General features: G+C 41.8%; 1 protein-coding gene across 8 annotated transcripts in view; it reads left to right on the top strand.

The window, feature by feature from the left end:
* The window catches only part of SFXN5 (sideroflexin 5), a 108,024-nt gene that overhangs the window by 36,427 nt on the left and 53,568 nt on the right, over positions 1-18,029 (top strand). For all 8 annotated transcript variants that reach the window (XR_011426372.1, XR_011426373.1, XR_011426374.1 and 5 more), the window contains exon 7: positions 17,574-17,627. Coding sequence is in view for 5 of the 8 variants with exons in the window: in XM_001488626.7 (XP_001488676.1) it covers positions 17,574-17,627 (54 nt within the window). In the remaining 3 variants the exon portion in view is untranslated. The remainder of the gene's footprint in view (positions 1-17,573; positions 17,628-18,029) is intronic.

An 18,029-nucleotide genomic window follows, 5' to 3' on the forward strand; every position in this document is an offset into this window, starting at 1 on the left:
AGTTTGGAGTTCACAGCAAATAGTGCTGCTTTGAACATGATTGTACAAGTATTTTAGAGGATCCATATACCATAATTTCTCTTGAATTATACCTAGAAAGCTAAAGAGATAACAACTGAGTGCAGCATGTGATCCTAGAATTGGGATTGGGATGGGGGCAGGGGTATGTGTAAAATGGTGTTGCAGTCTCATAAAATTAAACCGACACTTACAATGTGAGCCAGCAATCCTACTTTTAGGTACAGTCATGGGCCACTTAAAGATGGGGAACATGTTCTGAGAAATGTTTTGTTAGGTGATTTCGTTGTGCGAACATCATAGTGTGTACTTACACAAACTTAGATGGTATAGCCTACTGCACACCTAGATAAACATAGAAAAAGTACAGTAAAAATATGGTATAAAACATAAAAAATGGTACATCTGTTTAGGGAACTTACCATGAGTGGGGCTTACAGGACTGGGCGTTGCTCTGGGTGGGTCAGCAAGTGAGTGGAGAGCGAAAGTGAAGGCCGAGGACGTCACTGGACACTACTGTAGACTTATAAACACTGGGCACTTAGGCTAACTAAATTTATAGAAAATATTTTTCTTTTGTCAATAGTAAGTTAACCTTAGCTTACTGTAACTTTTTTACTTTATAAACCTTTAAATTTTTTAAAACTTTTTGACTCTTTTGTAATAACCCTTAGCTTAAAACGCAAACACATTGTACAGCTGTACAAAATATTTTCTTTCTTTATATCCTTATTCTATAGGCTTTTTTATTTAAATTTTTTTTTTTTTAATTTGAAAACTTTTTTGTTAAAAACTAAGACACACACAGGTGACAAACTAGGCCCACACAGGCTCAGGATCATCACTATCACTGTCTCCCACCTCCACATCTTGTCCCGCTGGGAGGTCTTCAGGGTCAATAACACGCATGGAGCTGTCATCTCCTGTGATAGCAATGCCGTCTTCTGGGACACCTCCTGAAGGACCTGAAGGTTTGCTTACACCAGTATCCCACAAACACATGAATAGTGTGTTGTGCTACAGCATTACAGTGGCTACGACGTAGCTAGGAGATAGGAATTTTTCAGTTCCATTATAATCTTATGGGACCGCCATTGTATATGGGGTCCATTGTTGGCCAAAACATCATTATGCAGCACATGAGTGTATTTACTTCAAGAGAAACAAATAATAAGTCCACACGAAGATCTATACACAAATGTTTATAGTAGGTTTTTTCATATGAGCCTAAAACTGGAAACAGACAAGAATAACCAATAGATGTTAAAACCACCGGGAGAAAAGTGATTGGGAACAGGATATTTGCCCAGTCTAAAAGTTTCCTACATATTTCATATATATCATTCCTTCTATGTTTGTTAGTTGGCACTGTCCTATAAGTAAGAATTTGCCCTTCTGCCTCCCCATTTAATGTTTTTTAAAACTATTGGCATGGTCTTGTGTATTTTTTTTTGTATTTGGTGGGTAATAATTTACTTCTGTCATTATTCATTTTTAAATACAAACTGTGCCAAATTTGACCAATAGGAACCTCTTACAGGAGTTTCTCTGTCCATGTGACATGTCTTCCTTATTCTTTGAATACTTCACTGCTTTCTGGCACAATAAATGGATATTCTAGACTCATCTTGTAGTTTCTTTTTCCCAATCCTGGAATCCTCCATTTCTCCTAGGAGCCCTGCTTCCTTTCAAAGGGGAATGGTATTTAGAAACCAAGATCTAGATGGTAGGTGTGCTCATTGTTACCGGAGTGTCATTGTTACTAGGCCCTCTTAGCAGACATAGCCAGGAGACACAACTTTTTAAAAGTTGTGAGTTCATACTAATACCTCTAGTTCCAATCTAACATCTCAAGGTTCTTCCCCTCCTTCCATTCCATATTTATACCTCCCTTCTCCCTGAACGAGAATTCAACAACAATATATATTCACTTACTAAATCTTATACATACAAATAAAAGAGTTTCAGGATTGCTACATCAATGCCACTACCCCAGAAATGTAGTAAGTAAAGCCCAAGATTTCTCTGAAGTTCTTTTGGTCTATTGACTGTATCCTACTGAGAGGAAACGGAGAACCGTGTTCAAGATTACTTGAGTTAATTTTTTTCTTCCATGTGTTTGTGTTATTTATTTGATACACAGTTAGGTTTATTTGTTTCTTTTGGCATTCAGTTATAGTTATTTCCCCATTCTTATTGATTTATTTCTTTGAACTGTATAAAATGTCAACATAGTTCAAAAGGAAAAGCTATATAAAAAGGCATAATAAAAGTTCCGTCTCCCTCTCCATCCCTTCTATCTCCTTCCTACCCATCTTCTGTAGGTAAACAATTTTATCCTTCCTAATTCTTTTTGTAAAAATAAGCAAATACAAATATATTTCCCCTTCTTTCTTATATAAAAGGCAGCATACTTTATAACTCTTTTGCACAATGTTTTTTTTCACTTAATGATATATCCTAGAAATCATGGTATATCAGTCTATGGAGACCTTTTTCATTTTTTTTTTTTTTAATAGCTGCAAGTAGTGTACTATGTGGAAGTACCATAATTTATTTGGCTAATTTCCTACATATGGATGTTTAAGTTGTTTCCTATATTTTGCCCTTATGAATAATCTTGTACATGTTTTTTGATATTGTTGGAGATATATCTTGAGGATAAACTCCTAGCTTCTATGGAAAGACTAATTAAATAGACATTTCTGGCAACGCTGAGCAAGAAAAAAGAGAGAAGATGCAAGTAAGCAATATTAGGAATAAAAAGTACGATAACTATAGATATAACAGAAATTTAAAAGATCAGAATGCATTGAACAATCAGGGGCAATCAATTTGAAGACTTAGAAGAAATGGATGCATTTCTTGGAAAGGATAGTTTACCAAAAACTACCTCGCGAGATGAAATATAGAATTTTAATAGACCTACAAATAGAAAGAAATTAAATTAGTTGTTTGAAATATATGCATCAAAGAACAAACAACCCAAAAATCACCGCTAGGCTCCCATCATCTTCCAGGTGACTACACTCAAAGAAATAGCCAAACTGAATTTTTGTAAAACTCCTGAAAGGGCATAAAAAAGAGGAAATGTTCCTCAATTCATTTCTGAGGCACTTTGAGACCATACCAAAGAAGTAAGTGCAAGAAGAAAATTATAGGCCAATACCACTTTTGAAATTACATATAAATAGCCTAAATGAAATAATATCAAGTTGAATCCAGCAATGCTTTAAAATTTCATGTAATAATAGCATAATCAAATAATTCTTACCAAGAATGGTAATTTTAGAGAATGTATTAATATAATTCATCACATTAAAAAATTGAAGGAGAAACATGATCATGTCAGTAGATAGAAAAAAGTCATTTGATAAAATAAAACATAACTCCATTTACAGTTTTTAAAAAAGAGAAGGTTAGGTCTAGAAGGGAACTTTGTTAATTTGATAGAATGTCTACCAAAAAAAAAAAATCCAAACCCTGTAACAAGCACCATTCTTTTTGTTTTTTCTATTTTTTTTATTCAGATAAAATTGCTATATGAGATTATATAAGTTTCAGGTGTGCAACATTATAAGTAGACATCTGTATACACTACAAAGTGATCACTACCAAAAGTTTAGTTACCATCCGTCACCATACAATTGACCTCCTTCACTCATTTTGCCCACCCCGCAACCCCTTTCTTTATTTTTTTTTATTGCAGTAACATTGGTTTATAACATCATATAAATTTCAGGTGTACGTTATTAAATTTTGATTCCTGTGTAGATTACATTCACCACCCAAAGACTAGTTACAATCCATCACCATACTTATGTGCCTAATCACCCCTTTCGCCCTTCTCCCTCCCCCATTCCCCGCTGGTAACCACCAATCCAATCTCTTTCTATATGATTGTTTTTGGTGTTTTATCTTCTACTTATGAGCGAGATCAAGCAGTATTTGACCTTCTCCCTCTGACTTATTTTGCTTAGCATAATACCCTCAAGGTCCATCCATGTTGTCACAAATGGCTGGATTTCATCCTTTCTTATGGCTGAGTAGTACTTCATTGTGTATATACCACATCTTCTTTATCCATTCATCCCTTGATGGGCACCTAGGTTGCTTCCAAGTCTTGGCTATTGTGAATAATGCTGCAATGAACACAGGGGTGCATGTATCTTTATGCATTTGTGTTTTCATGTTCTTTGGATAAAAACCCAGTAGTGGAATAGCTGCTTCATATGGTAGATCTTTTCTTAATTTTTTGAGGAATCTCCATACTGTTTTCGATAGTGGCTGCACCAGTTTGTACTCCCACCAGCAGTGTACGAGGGTTTCCTTCTCTCCACATCCTCTCCAACACTTCGTGTTTCTTGTCTTGTTAATTATAGCCGTTTTTATGGGAGTGAGGTGACACCACATTGTAGTTTTGGTTTGCATTTCCCTGACAGTTAATGATGTTGAACATCCTTTCATGGCAAGTATCATTCTTAAAGATGAAACAGATAAGGGTAAATTCTTAATGTCTGGTACAGGATAAGAATGCCTGATAATGCTTCTTCTATCCCATTTTCCAAGGAGACTGGCAAATACAATAAGACATGAAAAAATAAATAACTAGCATTACGATTGGAAAGGAAGAAATAAAATTATTCATGGGAATAGGCACACTGTTGGAACTATTGTTTTAAAAGATTTCTGGTTGTAAGACAGGTATAGAAAATTTTTATTGTATGTCTATAATCCTATAATAAACATCTAGAACATGATTTTTATTAAAAAAAGATAGCATTTAGGATAGCACTTAAAACTATAAGGTACCTAAAAATAAAATCAAGAAAAGATTGTAAGACCTTTATGGAAAAATTTAGAAAACTTTATTTAAGGAAGTTGGAGTTCTAAATAAATGGAGAGGTATATGGTCTTGGATGGGAAGACTCATCATAATCAAGATATCAATCAATGGGGCTGCCCGATGGCACAGTGGTTAAGTTTGCACGGTCCGCTTTGGCAGCCCGGGGTTCGCCAGTTGAGATCCTGGGTGCAGACATGGCGCCGCTTGTCAAACCATGCTGTGGCAGGCGTCCCACATATAAGGTAAAGGAAGATGGGCATGGATGTTAGCTCAGGGCCAGTCTTCCTCAGCAAAAAGAGGAGGATTGGTAGCGGATGTTGGCTTAGGGCTAATCTTCCTCAAAAAAACAAACAAAATAAAACACAAAAGAAGATATCAATCAAGATATTAATTTTCTTCAAAGTAAAATCTATATTCAAAATCTCAGCAGGATTTTTCATGGAACTTGACAAATTGATACTAAAAATTATGTGAGCAAACTAAGGGCCAAGAACAGCCAAGACCGTTTTTAAGAATAAAGTGATGGGAGATGACTCACTCTACCAAATATTATAAGACAGTTTGGTTTGGGTACAGGGATAAGCAAATAGCTTGATGGAACAGAATAGAAAGCCTGGAAACATACCTGTGCCCATATGGAAACTTGATCTTCAACAAAGATGACATTACGAATCAGAGGGGAAAAAGGATGGACCCTCTAATAAATCATTGGCTACCTAGATGGAAAAGAAAGAAAGCTAGATCTCACCTCATATACAAAACATATTTAAATATGAAAAGAAAATATTTGCAGCATTGTTTATAATAGTAAAAGACTGGAAACCACCAAAACGTCCCTCAACAAGAAAATGGATCAATAAGTTGTGGTTTAGTCATAAAATGGAATACTTAACACAGGAAAGAAAGTAATGAACAGGGGCTATATTTATCAATATGGATAAATCCCCAAAATAATGTTGAATATAAAAAATAATAGCAAAGTAATAGTACTGCCTGATGTCATTTATATAATGTTTAAAAATATGCAAAGCAATATTATGTATAGTTGTGGGTACATTTTTCATGTATCCATAAAAACATTCATGGGAATAATTAGCAACAGATCCATAATACTGTTTACCTGTCGGGAGAGAGAGAAGGGCTTGGAATCTTGCAGAACAGGAATGCTTCATTTGTATTTGAAGTGTTTCATCTTTCAAAAGACAAAATTTTCATAAAAGTTTGACAAAACTATAAGATTTGACAACACGTGGATGCTCATGTTATCCTCTAGACTTATCTGTATGCGTGAACTGTTTCATTGTATATATATATTTAAATATATATACATATGTAGACAGAGTATCATTCACATCTTTATCCTTATGCAGTTTCCCTGGAACTCCTACATTGTTCTGAAATATTCTGAGGAAGGATTATAAGTTTCCCACCATAATTGTGTGTGTTTAATTTCCATGCGCTTCTTGCAGTTGGTGCTGGATGTATTTCAATGCAATGATGTGTCCATGACAGTTTTACCTTCTTGGTGTCATAATCTCCCTCCCTCTTTGACACACACACACACACGCTCACACACGAAATATCCATTTAGTTAGATATTGTTGTCTTGAATTCTACTTCATCTTGTATTAATCTTTCTATTCCTGTTTTGTTTATTCGCCTTGTAAATCATTGCCTATACCTTTAGATCAGAGTGACATTTCATTTTTGTGTCATTTTGTATTATATGTCTCTTGTAGACAAAATTTAGCTGAATTCTACTTTTTTACCCAATTTGAGAAACCCTGTCTTTAATTTTAATAATAAATGGAACTCATTCATATTTATTCTGCAACTTGCTATTGTGACCACTTATCCCAGGCACCAAGTGGTTGGTTTGTTGGTTTGCTTATTAAGCTTTGTTATTGTTTCCATTTCTTTTACTGATTTGTACTAAAGTGATCGTTTTCATTGGTCCTTTTGGTTTCCTAAGTAGTTTGAAAGAGGAGCATCCCAATTCTCTCTAGTTACCATTCATCTGTAATATTTTAGAGAGGTTCCATTATATTTACCTTATCCATATCAATAATTGAATAATAAATATAACCTCCTCAGCCCTACCCACAAAGGAAGAGACTTTTAACATTCCATTTGACTCTGCTCTCTACACCCATACACACCTGCCAAGATTTGGGAAATAGTTTGGAATCTCATCAGATTTTTGAGTCCTTGCTTGACACCTGTATTAAACCTTACAGTCATTTAGGCTTTGTGTGTGTGTGTGTGTGTGTGTGTATTTTCTGTGTTTGGCTAGAGTACTTCTTTGAATAATACTCGGAGTGTGTGGGCAATAGACTTTCTGAGTCCTTGCCTTTCTGGAAATGTCTTTTTTCCCTTTCATACATGAACAATAGTTGGCCCGATTCTCTCTTCCTTTATAGGTAAACCTCCCCCCGCCCCCTGGGATCCTTTGGTATTTTTCTCTATCTTTGGAGTTCAGAAATATCCTCAGGATTAAAAAAAAGTCTTCTCTGTATATTTTGTAAAATTATACAAGTAATACATGAATATATTCTTTGGAATTCAAAAATACCACTAAGAATTTTTTGAAGAATATTTTAAAAGTTGTACAAGTAATACGTGAATATGTTCTCTCAGCTCAAAATTCAAACGATACAAAGAAAGTAAAAGTTCCTCTGACAACCCTTAACCCCAAATCTGCTCCCCGAAGTGACCTCTATTAGAAGGTTGCTGTGAAATTTCAGGCCTTTTTCTAGACATACATACATATGAATTGTCATTAAACATTTTTTTGTTTTATATTTTTTCATTAAAAATACAACAATATAGTTATTTATCTACAATTAGCTTATTACACTTAGCAGTTTGCTTACATAAAGATCTGCTTCATTCATTCATTCATTCATTTGTTCATTTTTCCTACTGAGTAGTATTCTCTCCCCAAGTGATGGATTTAGATTGTTTCTGATTATTTGCTATTAAAGTAACAGTGCTGTGAAAAATCTTTGTAAAGCTCTTTTTGCACAAGTATGAGGACTTCTCAAGGCCCATTCTAGAAGGAGAATTTGCTGCAAAAATGGCTATGCACATTGAAATTTTTGATGACGATAGCCATATTCCCTTCAGAAAGGCTCTATTTCACACACCTTTGTAACACTGGTATTCACATTGGTAGTGTTTTTTGCCAGTCTGATAGGAGAAGGGTAGCATCTCATTGTGGTTTTAATTTTTATTTCCCTGAACACCAAAAAGATTGTGCTTCTCTTCATCTATTTACTGGCCGTTTATATTTCCTCTTCTGTGAATTGCCTGTTCTCATCCTTTGTCCATTCTTCCACTGACTGTATTCTCCTGATTGATTGTAAGAGTTCTTTATATATTTTGGATACTAATCCTTTGACTTGCATATATTGCAAATCTCTTCTCTCAGCTGCTTTCCCTTTACTCTCTGGTGTCTTCGTTGTAGAAAAGTTTAAATTATTGATGTTTTTAAATGTAAAGATCTTCTCTTGGATTGATTTTGTGTCTTGTCTCCACCACCCACCTCTATCTCCTTTATAAAAACAACTGGATTTGTGAGCGTTGTGTCTAGGAATCAGCTCTTGGATGTATTTATCAATTTTTCTGTTCTCGGCTCCTTGTTTGTTCATTTCTGTTTTTGTTCTTATAATATCCCTCTCCCTCCTCTCTTTGGTTTGTTTGTTTTTTCACATTTTGCCTTGAGTGCTTAATTTATTTTATTCTCATTTTTTCGTTCTAATGAAAGTGCTTATGGCTGTGAATTTGCTTCTGAGTGTATCCAGTACCTAGCTATATCTAACATGTTTTCATATATAGTGATCTATGTTTTTATTTTCTAAATAAATTTGAGATTGTAGTTTTCAATCCTCTTTAATCAATTAGGTAGTTAGAAGAAAACATTTTAAATCCCAAGTGGTTGGGTTTTAAAAAATGTATTATTTTGTTATTATTTTCTAGTTTATCTATTTTCAGAGAGAATGACCTCTACAGTTCTGCCATTTGCCATGTATTGTGGTTTTCTTTGTAGCATAGTATATGATTATATCAGTTAGGATTAGGACCATCTGCATATAAAAAAGTTTAAAATAACAGTGGCTTAAACAAAATAATTTATTTCTCTCTCATGTCAAAGAAGTTTGGTGATAGTCAGATCCCCACAATGCTATCAAGAACCCAGACTTCCACTTTTCTACACCATTCTCTGTGCTGGCTTCTATCATCAAAATCACCTCATAACCCAATATGGCTGTTGGAGTTCCAGCCATCGCATCCACATTATAGGGAGGAGAAAAAGGTTGTACCTCCCAACTGAATCAATTCACCTTAAGGAGCCTTCTTCGAAGTCTCACGCAACAGTTCTATTTACATTTCATTAGAATTTAGCTAGATGTATAGTTAATCTCCAATTATAGGGATTCTGTTAGTATGAAAGAAGGGAAGAATGGTTAATAAGTAGACAAACAAAAATATGCCATAATAATTTTTATAAATATTCCATTGACACTTGAAAAAAAAAAAAGACATATCATTTAGCAGTATCTGCTCTTTGCCCAGCCAAAGAAATTGAATTTGGGGCTCATTTCACCATAAGAGGCCAACTAGACCCTTACAGATTAATGGCTGCCATCAACTGGAGTGAACTAGGTGACCCAGGGGATGCCAGCACTGTCTCTAGTTCACAAGGTGTTATTGAGGACATCCCATACTTTTCCACTCTCTCCTTTTCCTACCCAAGACAAGTGAGTCATTTCAGGGTCACCAGGGCCTTGGAGGCATCCTGGGAACTTGGGTGCTGATACGCTCCCGTGCCGGTCAGGGCTTCACTGCAGAAGCAGATGCTGTGAATGTCCTATCAGGACCGGTCGTCTCCCAGCTGGGGGCAGACATCCCTCTGGAGATGAATGTGTGGGGTATGAGAACAGGACAGCCCAGCCCCTGAGGTCCTGTGTGGACACTTGATTGAAGTGAATGGGTAGCATGAGCTGGGACATCTCCCAGCAGACCCCAGTGGTGGCCAGAGCTCCTGAGAGGAGCCGTTGGACATGGAGAACCTGTAGCCTTCCATCTTGGCATGTTGATGTGGATAAGCAACCTGAGGACTCATCGGTCCCACTCCCTCCCTGACCACTGCCTCACATTGTGTGGAAGAAGCACTGTGGCTATTCTGGCACTGCCACCCAAGGCCGGGCTCCCCCTGCCACATCAGCTCCCCTCAGGCCCCACTGTCTCCTGGTAGCATGGAGCATCTCAGCCAACGCCTGGTCTGAAGGGGAGTGAAGGTTCCAGTCCACACCTTAGGGAAGCCCCTGGTGGGTAGAACGCATGAGAAATATATACATGCAGAAGCCACTAAAATGCTTACCAAAATAGAAATGGGTTGCCAGCGAATGTGCTAGGAACTGGGTCCCTGAGTGATGAAGGGAAGGGGAGAGGAAGGCCAGCAGATGCTTTGACTGAGATGCTTCTGGAAGCAACACCCAAGTTGCCTCCTGCCCAGGTGAGCATCCCCTCTCGCCCCCTGCCTGTTCCGCCTGGCCTGAGAGTAACCCCGCCCCCTCCCTGCTAGCTCCGAGCTCAGGAGGAAAGAGCTGGTTTTCTCCCAGAGGCTGCTGCCAGTTTAGTCAGCACATTTCACAGATCCACTGGCACCCATGTAGCGTCTTATTTTAAGCTTAACATTTGAAGATGGGAACTTTTCCCCCCTTCAGTGTGTGGCAAAGAGATCCCAATTTATACATAAGCGTGGCGGCTAAACCGGTGCACCAAGGCTGTTCCCGTGGCTAGTGTGGTTCACGGCTCCCCTTCTCCGGGTTCCTTCCCGGAAGAACCCCACCAACTGTAGTCGTTTCTTGTAATCGGCAGCTTTATTCCCAGGTTTCCACTAGGAGGTGTGCAGCACTGTCCTTTCCGTGCATGTGTGGCTGGGGAGAGGCAGGGCCAGTGTTCCAGGCCAGTCCTGTCCTCTCTGCATCCCCCCAACTGCCAGCCTATGCCCTGCACCCTTGGCTCCCATAATGCCTCAGATCCCAGGGACTGGGTTTTTCTCGTGGGTCCGAGGTTCTCCCAGGTGGCCTCAGTGCCTCCCTCCTCAGCCCTGAGCTCCCCGTGACACTGCTGTCCTCCTCTGCCCTCCCACTGTCATTCTGGAACTCTTAAAACTCAAGGCCCCAGTGCCCCATCTCCAGCTGGAAGACTCAGGAAGGCAGACCGGGAGCATCCAGGTGGTGAGTCCAGTGGCCTTGGGTTAGTTAACATCCAAACCAGCTTTCTGTCTTGGGACGTTCAGAGATCAGACTCTATTCTAAATCCTCTCGTTTTAACAGTACAGATGATCCTGTGGACTTAGAAATCCCATTTCTCAGAAGGGGCTGGTGTAGGTCACTTCATGTCTGTGGGAAGGAGGGGTGGGCCACAGACGGTTCATGTCACATGAGGATTTCGCTGTGTCCCAGGGCCTTTCTGACGTCTCTCAACCCTCCTCATCCCACACCCTGCTTTTTCACACCTTTAAATCCCAAACCCGGCTTTCCTCCTGGCCCAGCTCCGCTGCAGCTGGACCCGCTCATTTTGGCCTAGTGACACCGTACAACAGGTGATTCCAGTTAAGCTGGAATTGACCGGTGAGGGACAAACATTCATCTGACAAAAGATGTTTACTTTAACTAGTTGGGATCCTTTAAATAGCAGCCCTCCTAATACACCAAAGTGTTATTTTTTAGATTGTTAGCCACATGAATCAGAAGATGGAGACAAAGTAGAAGGTAAAAACCGCAAATTGTTGCGTGCTGGGCCCATGGCAAGTCTTTTGAAGACAAAGGGGAGCATTTTAGAGCTGAGTGAGTCAGTGTGGAGGAAATGGATATGATGCCAAAGTCCTGCTGCTTTACCAGTAAGGACTCCCAGGTACGTGAGGAGTGAGCGTCGGATGGTCTCACCCCACTGAAGCTTCTAGAAGCTCTCGAAGAAGATAGATGTCAAACAGATACTTTCAACTGAGATGAATACTGCAAGGAAGGCAGGCGGGGTGCTGGGGGACTATGTGACTGGAGACCTAACCTTATCTTGAGGGTCAGGGAAGGCTTCCTGGAGGAAGGGACATCTAAGCTGAAACCTGGAGGATGAGGGGGGATTAGCCAAGTAGATACGGGCTGGGGGGTGAGAGGGACAGTTATTTTTGCCAAGCAAGATGCTTCTGTACCCTGTTGTCTTCCCCTGACTTAAGTTTCACCCAGCTGTTTTGACACAACTCCTGTTTCCTCTCCAGATTTTCTAAACTTTTAAAAAATCTCTCTCCTATCACTTGAATCAGTTTTGCATGGGCAGCAACCAAGGGGGTGGGGGTTGCTAAGTTCTCTCTTTCTGAGTCCCAGTGTTGCAGAACACAGAATTGTGACCAGTGGCCGTGCTCCTCTGTCCTTGTCTTCAGCTGTTGATGTCCCACTTGTGGCCAGGCAGATTGGAATATTTGGTGTCTCCTCTCTCCCAGACGGAGACCTCATCTCTCGATGGGGTTAGCACACTCTGAAGGAGGAGGCCTGAAGTCAAGATGCAATTTTGCTTGTGAGCCGGTTGCCATATGTGTACCATTGACCCCATTCCTGATGCTGTCCTGAGACGAGGCTCAAGCACAAACTTCCCTTCTTCCTGGGCTGGCCAGGGCTGCCCCAGAGTTGGGCTAACGGTCACCAGGTGGAGTGGGTTGATAAGCTAGGCTGCTCAGGAACCAACGTCACCAGTGAAGACATAATTGAAGGTACATTAGCAACGGTACAGAATTTTGGAGGAGGAAGGACAGCATATCCACTCTTCATATGTGGTGATCCCTGTATTAATCAGCTGTTTGCTGCTCTAGTGCTGTATAACAAACATCCACAAAATTTTGGTGGCAGCCATAAGCATTTATCCTTAGGCATCTGTGGTTGCCTGGGGTTTGACTGGTCTAAACTGGGCTTGACTGAGGTAGTTCTGCTTCTCATGGCAGGTCTCAATGGGGTCAACTGGGAGTCAGCTGACCCAGGCTGGACTCTCCTCTTCACATCTCTCGTCCTTCTTGGACCGGGATGCTAGTCAGGGCTTGTCTTCCTGTGGCAGTGTTAGAAGCACAAGAGGGCCAGCAGAAACACATAAAGGCTCTGAGGCCCAGGCTCAGAACTGGCACCCTGCCACTTTCTTCCATACGCCGTTGGCCAATGCAAGTCGTATGGCCCAAGCAACGCCGAGGGCATGGAAATACATTCCTCCTGTGGCAAGGGAGGAGTGAAGAATCAGGACCAAAAACTCAGTCTGCCCCCCTCTCCAAAGGTCAACACCCTCATGCAATTCAGACTGTAATAAAAGGAGTAAGGAAGAGATGGATGATGGTCGTCGTTGTCACAATCCATCATAGGTCTTTTCCCTGGCCAAGAATTAATTACCATTCCTGCTAAGGAATTAATGATGTTCTTCAGGGTGTAGCGTGGGCCCAGCTTTGTGCTGAGTGGTTTGAGGGACATCAGAGAGAAGAGCCTTGACTCTAGCTCTGGGAGCTCCAGGAGCTCACTATCCTTTGAGGGTTATGGCTTGTGTTCAAAGAGAAGATGGGGCACAAGTTGGTGCTCAATTGTGTAATGCAGACTGTGGAGTTCAGAGAAAGGAGAGACCAGCAAAGACTAGAAAAGAACAAGATAGGAGGAGAGGAACAATACTAACACTCAACACCCAGTGAGCACTTGCTGCATGCCAACACTGTGCCAAATTCTTGCCATGTTGCTTCCTCTCATGGCCATCCAGGGAGGCACCAGAGTCATCCCCATTTAACAGATGAAAAAACGGAGGCACAAAGAGCTCAAGTCCCTTGCCCACGGTCACACAGATGGTAAATACTAGAGCCAGGATTTGAGTCCCACTCTTCCTGCAAGCAGAGCCTGAGTGATATCACCAGGGCCCATGGCTGGCCACCCGAGGGGAAGGGGAACAGCAAAGATAGACAGATGTGCGAAGAGGACAGCTGCCAGGGGGCGGGAGCTGTGGGGGGCACCCCAGTCATGTTACGAACTATAAATGGGAGCAAAGTTAGGATGTGCGATTTGGCCAAGGTCCTGCAGCAAGATAGGGTGGAGGCTGTACTGGAAATTCTGGCTGTTGGCTCTTCTTCCACTTTCCCTGGTACCAGCCACATTCTGGGCTCTCTCCACTCGTCTGCGCGGCCACGCCTGAAGCTTTTCCCTCTTGGAAGAGGTGCAATCCACTGGCATTGTAGCTGGGTGGACTGGCTCCCTCTCTATCCATCGCTTTCCTCCTTTCCCCTGCCATGTTCTGGAAAGGGCAGCGTGAGGGAATGTGGGCAGGTTGCACCAGAGATATACATCTGAGAACTGAAGGAACATTTATTTTTAATTTAGACTTAAAAAGAAAAAAGGAAGTTATAAAATATCTGCTCTTGCTCCTGGGATTGTGCAGATGGTGCTGCGTGTTGCCTAATAGGGAATGGGGCTGGCACCCGCCTGCTCCTGGCCCCACCAGCCTAACTGTAGGACCTGGAGGGCGGGGTCCCTGTTCCTCTTGCCTCAGCCTCCAGTCGCTCCCTTGGCCCCGTTGGGCCAGTGTAGCATCGTGCTCCGCTGCTTTCTAACCTCACCCTCCCTGGACTCACGTCTGCTGATTTCCCAAAGCTCCTGCTTCAATAAGACCAGACTCTTGTTGGCTCTTCCTGCTCCAGTGAACACACACACACATGTGCACACACACACACGTACACACCTCAGCTCTGTCGTCCCTCCTATCAGCAGATAACCAAAGCACACTGACTTCTCTCTTCCTGAACTCCTGGTTATATGTTAGAATTTATGCACACCCGAGGACCTTGTGAAACAATCTTGTCATTTTCACGCCCAGCTGTTATAAAGGACGTTCTGCATTCTCCTGTTTGGTCTTTGTATTTATGGTGGTTAGGTGCTGTATATTCCTCTCTTCTGATAAATTTCCACTGGGAGCAGCATGGAACTTGGCGCATAGAAGATGCTCAAAATGGGCATGGAGCATGAGTCCTCCTTTGTGCTTACGGGGATGAGTAGAGAACGAGCCCCTAAAATCAGAGAGTCAGGGCCTCCAAGCCAGGAAGCAGGAACTCTCTTTCTCTAGCTTTCTGTGAAGGCTTGGGCAGATCGCTGAATTTCTCTAAACCTCAATTTCCCCATTTGCAAAATAAAGAAAGTAATCTTTATTTTGTCTAAGCCCCAGAGTTATAATAAGGATCATGGTAAGTGACAGAAGGGGAAGTGCTTAGCAAAATTAATCAATCAAGCAATCAATCAATCTCTTTAAGAAAGCATAAGGGGTCAGAGCTGCCCAGCCTGGACATCAGGCTGGTGTTAGGGCAGGAGGTTGGGACAGGAGGCCAGATGGGGTTGGCCAACAAGGTGAAAACCTCATTAGTTACAAACTGTGTGTAGTACATTGCCTGGGTACTAGTTTAGTTTAGGGCTGTGGTTTGTTCTGGAAAAGAATTGATATCATAAAAAAATGCACGCCACTAGAAAAAAACAAATGAACATGAAAATGATACCAGAGGAAGTTTAGGGACGAAAAGATAAGAGGAAGCCAGCAGTGAAGTTTGGGCACAAAATAGCTGCAGTGAGAGTCCGTATACTTGGCGGATGTGGGCCGTGGAGAGCTGGCCTGAGCTTCTTGACAGTCAGTGCAAAGAGAGGCACAGTTAAATGCCCACTGTCTGCAAGACTGATGCAAACCAGATGCTCAGAAGTATAAATTTCTGACCCTGAGACCAGAAAATTTCCCCCAAGAGGATTCATAAAGGGGACCCTGTGATGTAATGAGCAGTGAGTGTCCTGGGCAACAGCTGTCTGGTGGGTACAGTGAGTCCCATGGGGCTATATCTTATGATGCTCCTGGTGGCCTAAGCCCAGTTCAGGGGGTGCGGTGGGGCTGGAGGGGGAGAAGACAATGTGGTTCCTCACACACTGTGTTATGTGAGCTGACAGATGATGGGGAAGGATATGCTCCCCACTGTGGAGAGCAGCTCTGGTTCCTCAGGTTTGGGAGGCAGTCAGACAAGCACATGTGTACGAGTGTGTGCAGGTGTGCACACACACACTTGCTGGCTCACAGTCTCTAGTCTCAGCTTTAGGCCTTTCTGGGCTCAGCTTCCCTCTGTGGTCTGGCTCCTGACTGGGGGGTGACCAGCAGGAGGTCCTAGGTCCCCCGATACTTCTCAGCAAGGGCTGGGGGCTCCCTTTACAGATAATGGGGTTATCTCTATTGACTTTACATCTACTACTTGGAACCTGAGAATAGAATTTTAAACTTTAAAGAAGATAGGACTTCCCAGGTCAACCCTTTCACTCTATAGGTAAGAAAGCTAGAACCCCAAAGGGGATTGTCTTCTGGAGTTCACACAGGGACAGAGCTGAGGCTAAGACCCAGTGCCCTAAGCTGTCCTTGCAAAGAAAGATCAAATCAAATTGGGATTTCATTTTTGGGAGAAAATCTCCTAAGATAATTCTTCATTGGAGCTATGGAATGGCTTCACATTATATCATTTCATTCAAGCTGATATGGGCCAATAAATATAAATGTGTGTGCGTGTTCGCTGTTTTAAAACATTTTAATGTTTAAAACATGATTTACTAATGCTGCTGAGGATGTCTAGAATTTGATTTACTGTGTAGTATTGAATGTTTATACTTGTTCCTTACAGAAATTCTTGCCAAAGAGCCATTTTATCTACAGGAATAATAATTAAGTCAATATGTGGATGGTTGTGCACATTTCCTCCATATGCAGCGGTACTTGGTACATGTTATTTTGCACACAAGCACCCAAAAGGTAAACTTGAGACACACGCATGGGTCCCTGAAGTCCAAGGTTTGGCCAGTGTCAAAATCAGACAGTTAGTCTTGACTTCAACCAGAAAAACAGAGTCAGTGAGTCCAGGTCTTAGGTGATATCTGGGCTTTGGGAATAATGGATCCACACCTCTGTAGCAATATTTAGCCATATGTGTGTATTTATTCATTCATTCATTCATTCACTCATTCAACAAATATTTACTAGACACCTGTGTTCAGTAGCTTAAATGTGGTGTAGGTTTTGCTTCATGGGGGCTCAGAGATAACAGATATAAATCCCCCCAACTTCTATTTGTAAAGCACTTAAGGCCTTTGAAATGATTGTTTAATCCTTGCAAAAGTCCCTTGGGATGGCCAGGGTGTGAAGGAGCCGGTTAGCTGAGTGGATGTGAAGGTGTTCTTTTTGTTTGCTTGTTTGTTTTTATTGTTCTTCTGCCCACCAATTACGGAAATAATGCATGTCCACTGTTTAAAAGAATACAGAAATATTCATGAAGAATGTGAGAAAGTACCGTGGAGCCCGACCTCCAGAGACAGCTACACACTGTGCTGCAGATTTTTTCATGCTTGGAGATATGGATGTGTGTGTGTGTGTTTGTGTATATGGATATAAATGATGAGATTTTTTTTCTTTACAAAAATGGGATTATGCTGTAATATAATTCTGCAACCAGGTTTTTTTTACCACACATCCTCTCACTGGGGGCCGCAGTTTGTCTGTACATATCATCCACAGCAGTGTGTACAGATGCAGCTCACTCTGGTTCGTGGCTGCGTCATTTTTCTTTGCAGAAGTGTGGGATGTTTTGCTTGCCTTCTTCAGCCTTTCCTCTCTCTCGTAGGTCGTCGGTCTTCTCTTGCCCAACCAGACACTAGCGTCCACTGTCTTCTGGCAGGTAACAGTCTCCTGGCAAACAGAGGCTCCTGAAGGCAGGGTCTGACAAGTGCTGGGGAGAACTCCCCACCCCAGGGTCTCCTCTCCCATCCAGGCCCCTCGGGGAGAGTCATCCCACTTCCCACCCCTCCCAGACCCAGAAGCCACTGGGAGCAACCTCAGGACTTGGGGCCCTGCTGAGTAGGTCCCCAGCAGCCTGCGTCCCAGGCCATTATGTGTCACTCTGACCTTTGCATGGAGGTGATGAGGGCTGGGCTGGTGCCCTCGCCTGGATGGCTCATTGCTGGCTGCCCACTCTACCCCTTGGCTGCTTGTCCCATGACGAGTGACCTCAAGGCCCACAGCCTCGTTTTGACATCAGCCTCACCCAAATCTGTGGGGAGGGTAAATCCACCCCCAACCT

The sequence above is a fragment of the Equus caballus genome, chromosome 15 (assembly GCF_041296265.1).
Source record: "Equus caballus isolate H_3958 breed thoroughbred chromosome 15, TB-T2T, whole genome shotgun sequence".
Lineage (NCBI taxonomy): Eukaryota > Metazoa > Chordata > Mammalia > Perissodactyla > Equidae > Equus > Equus caballus.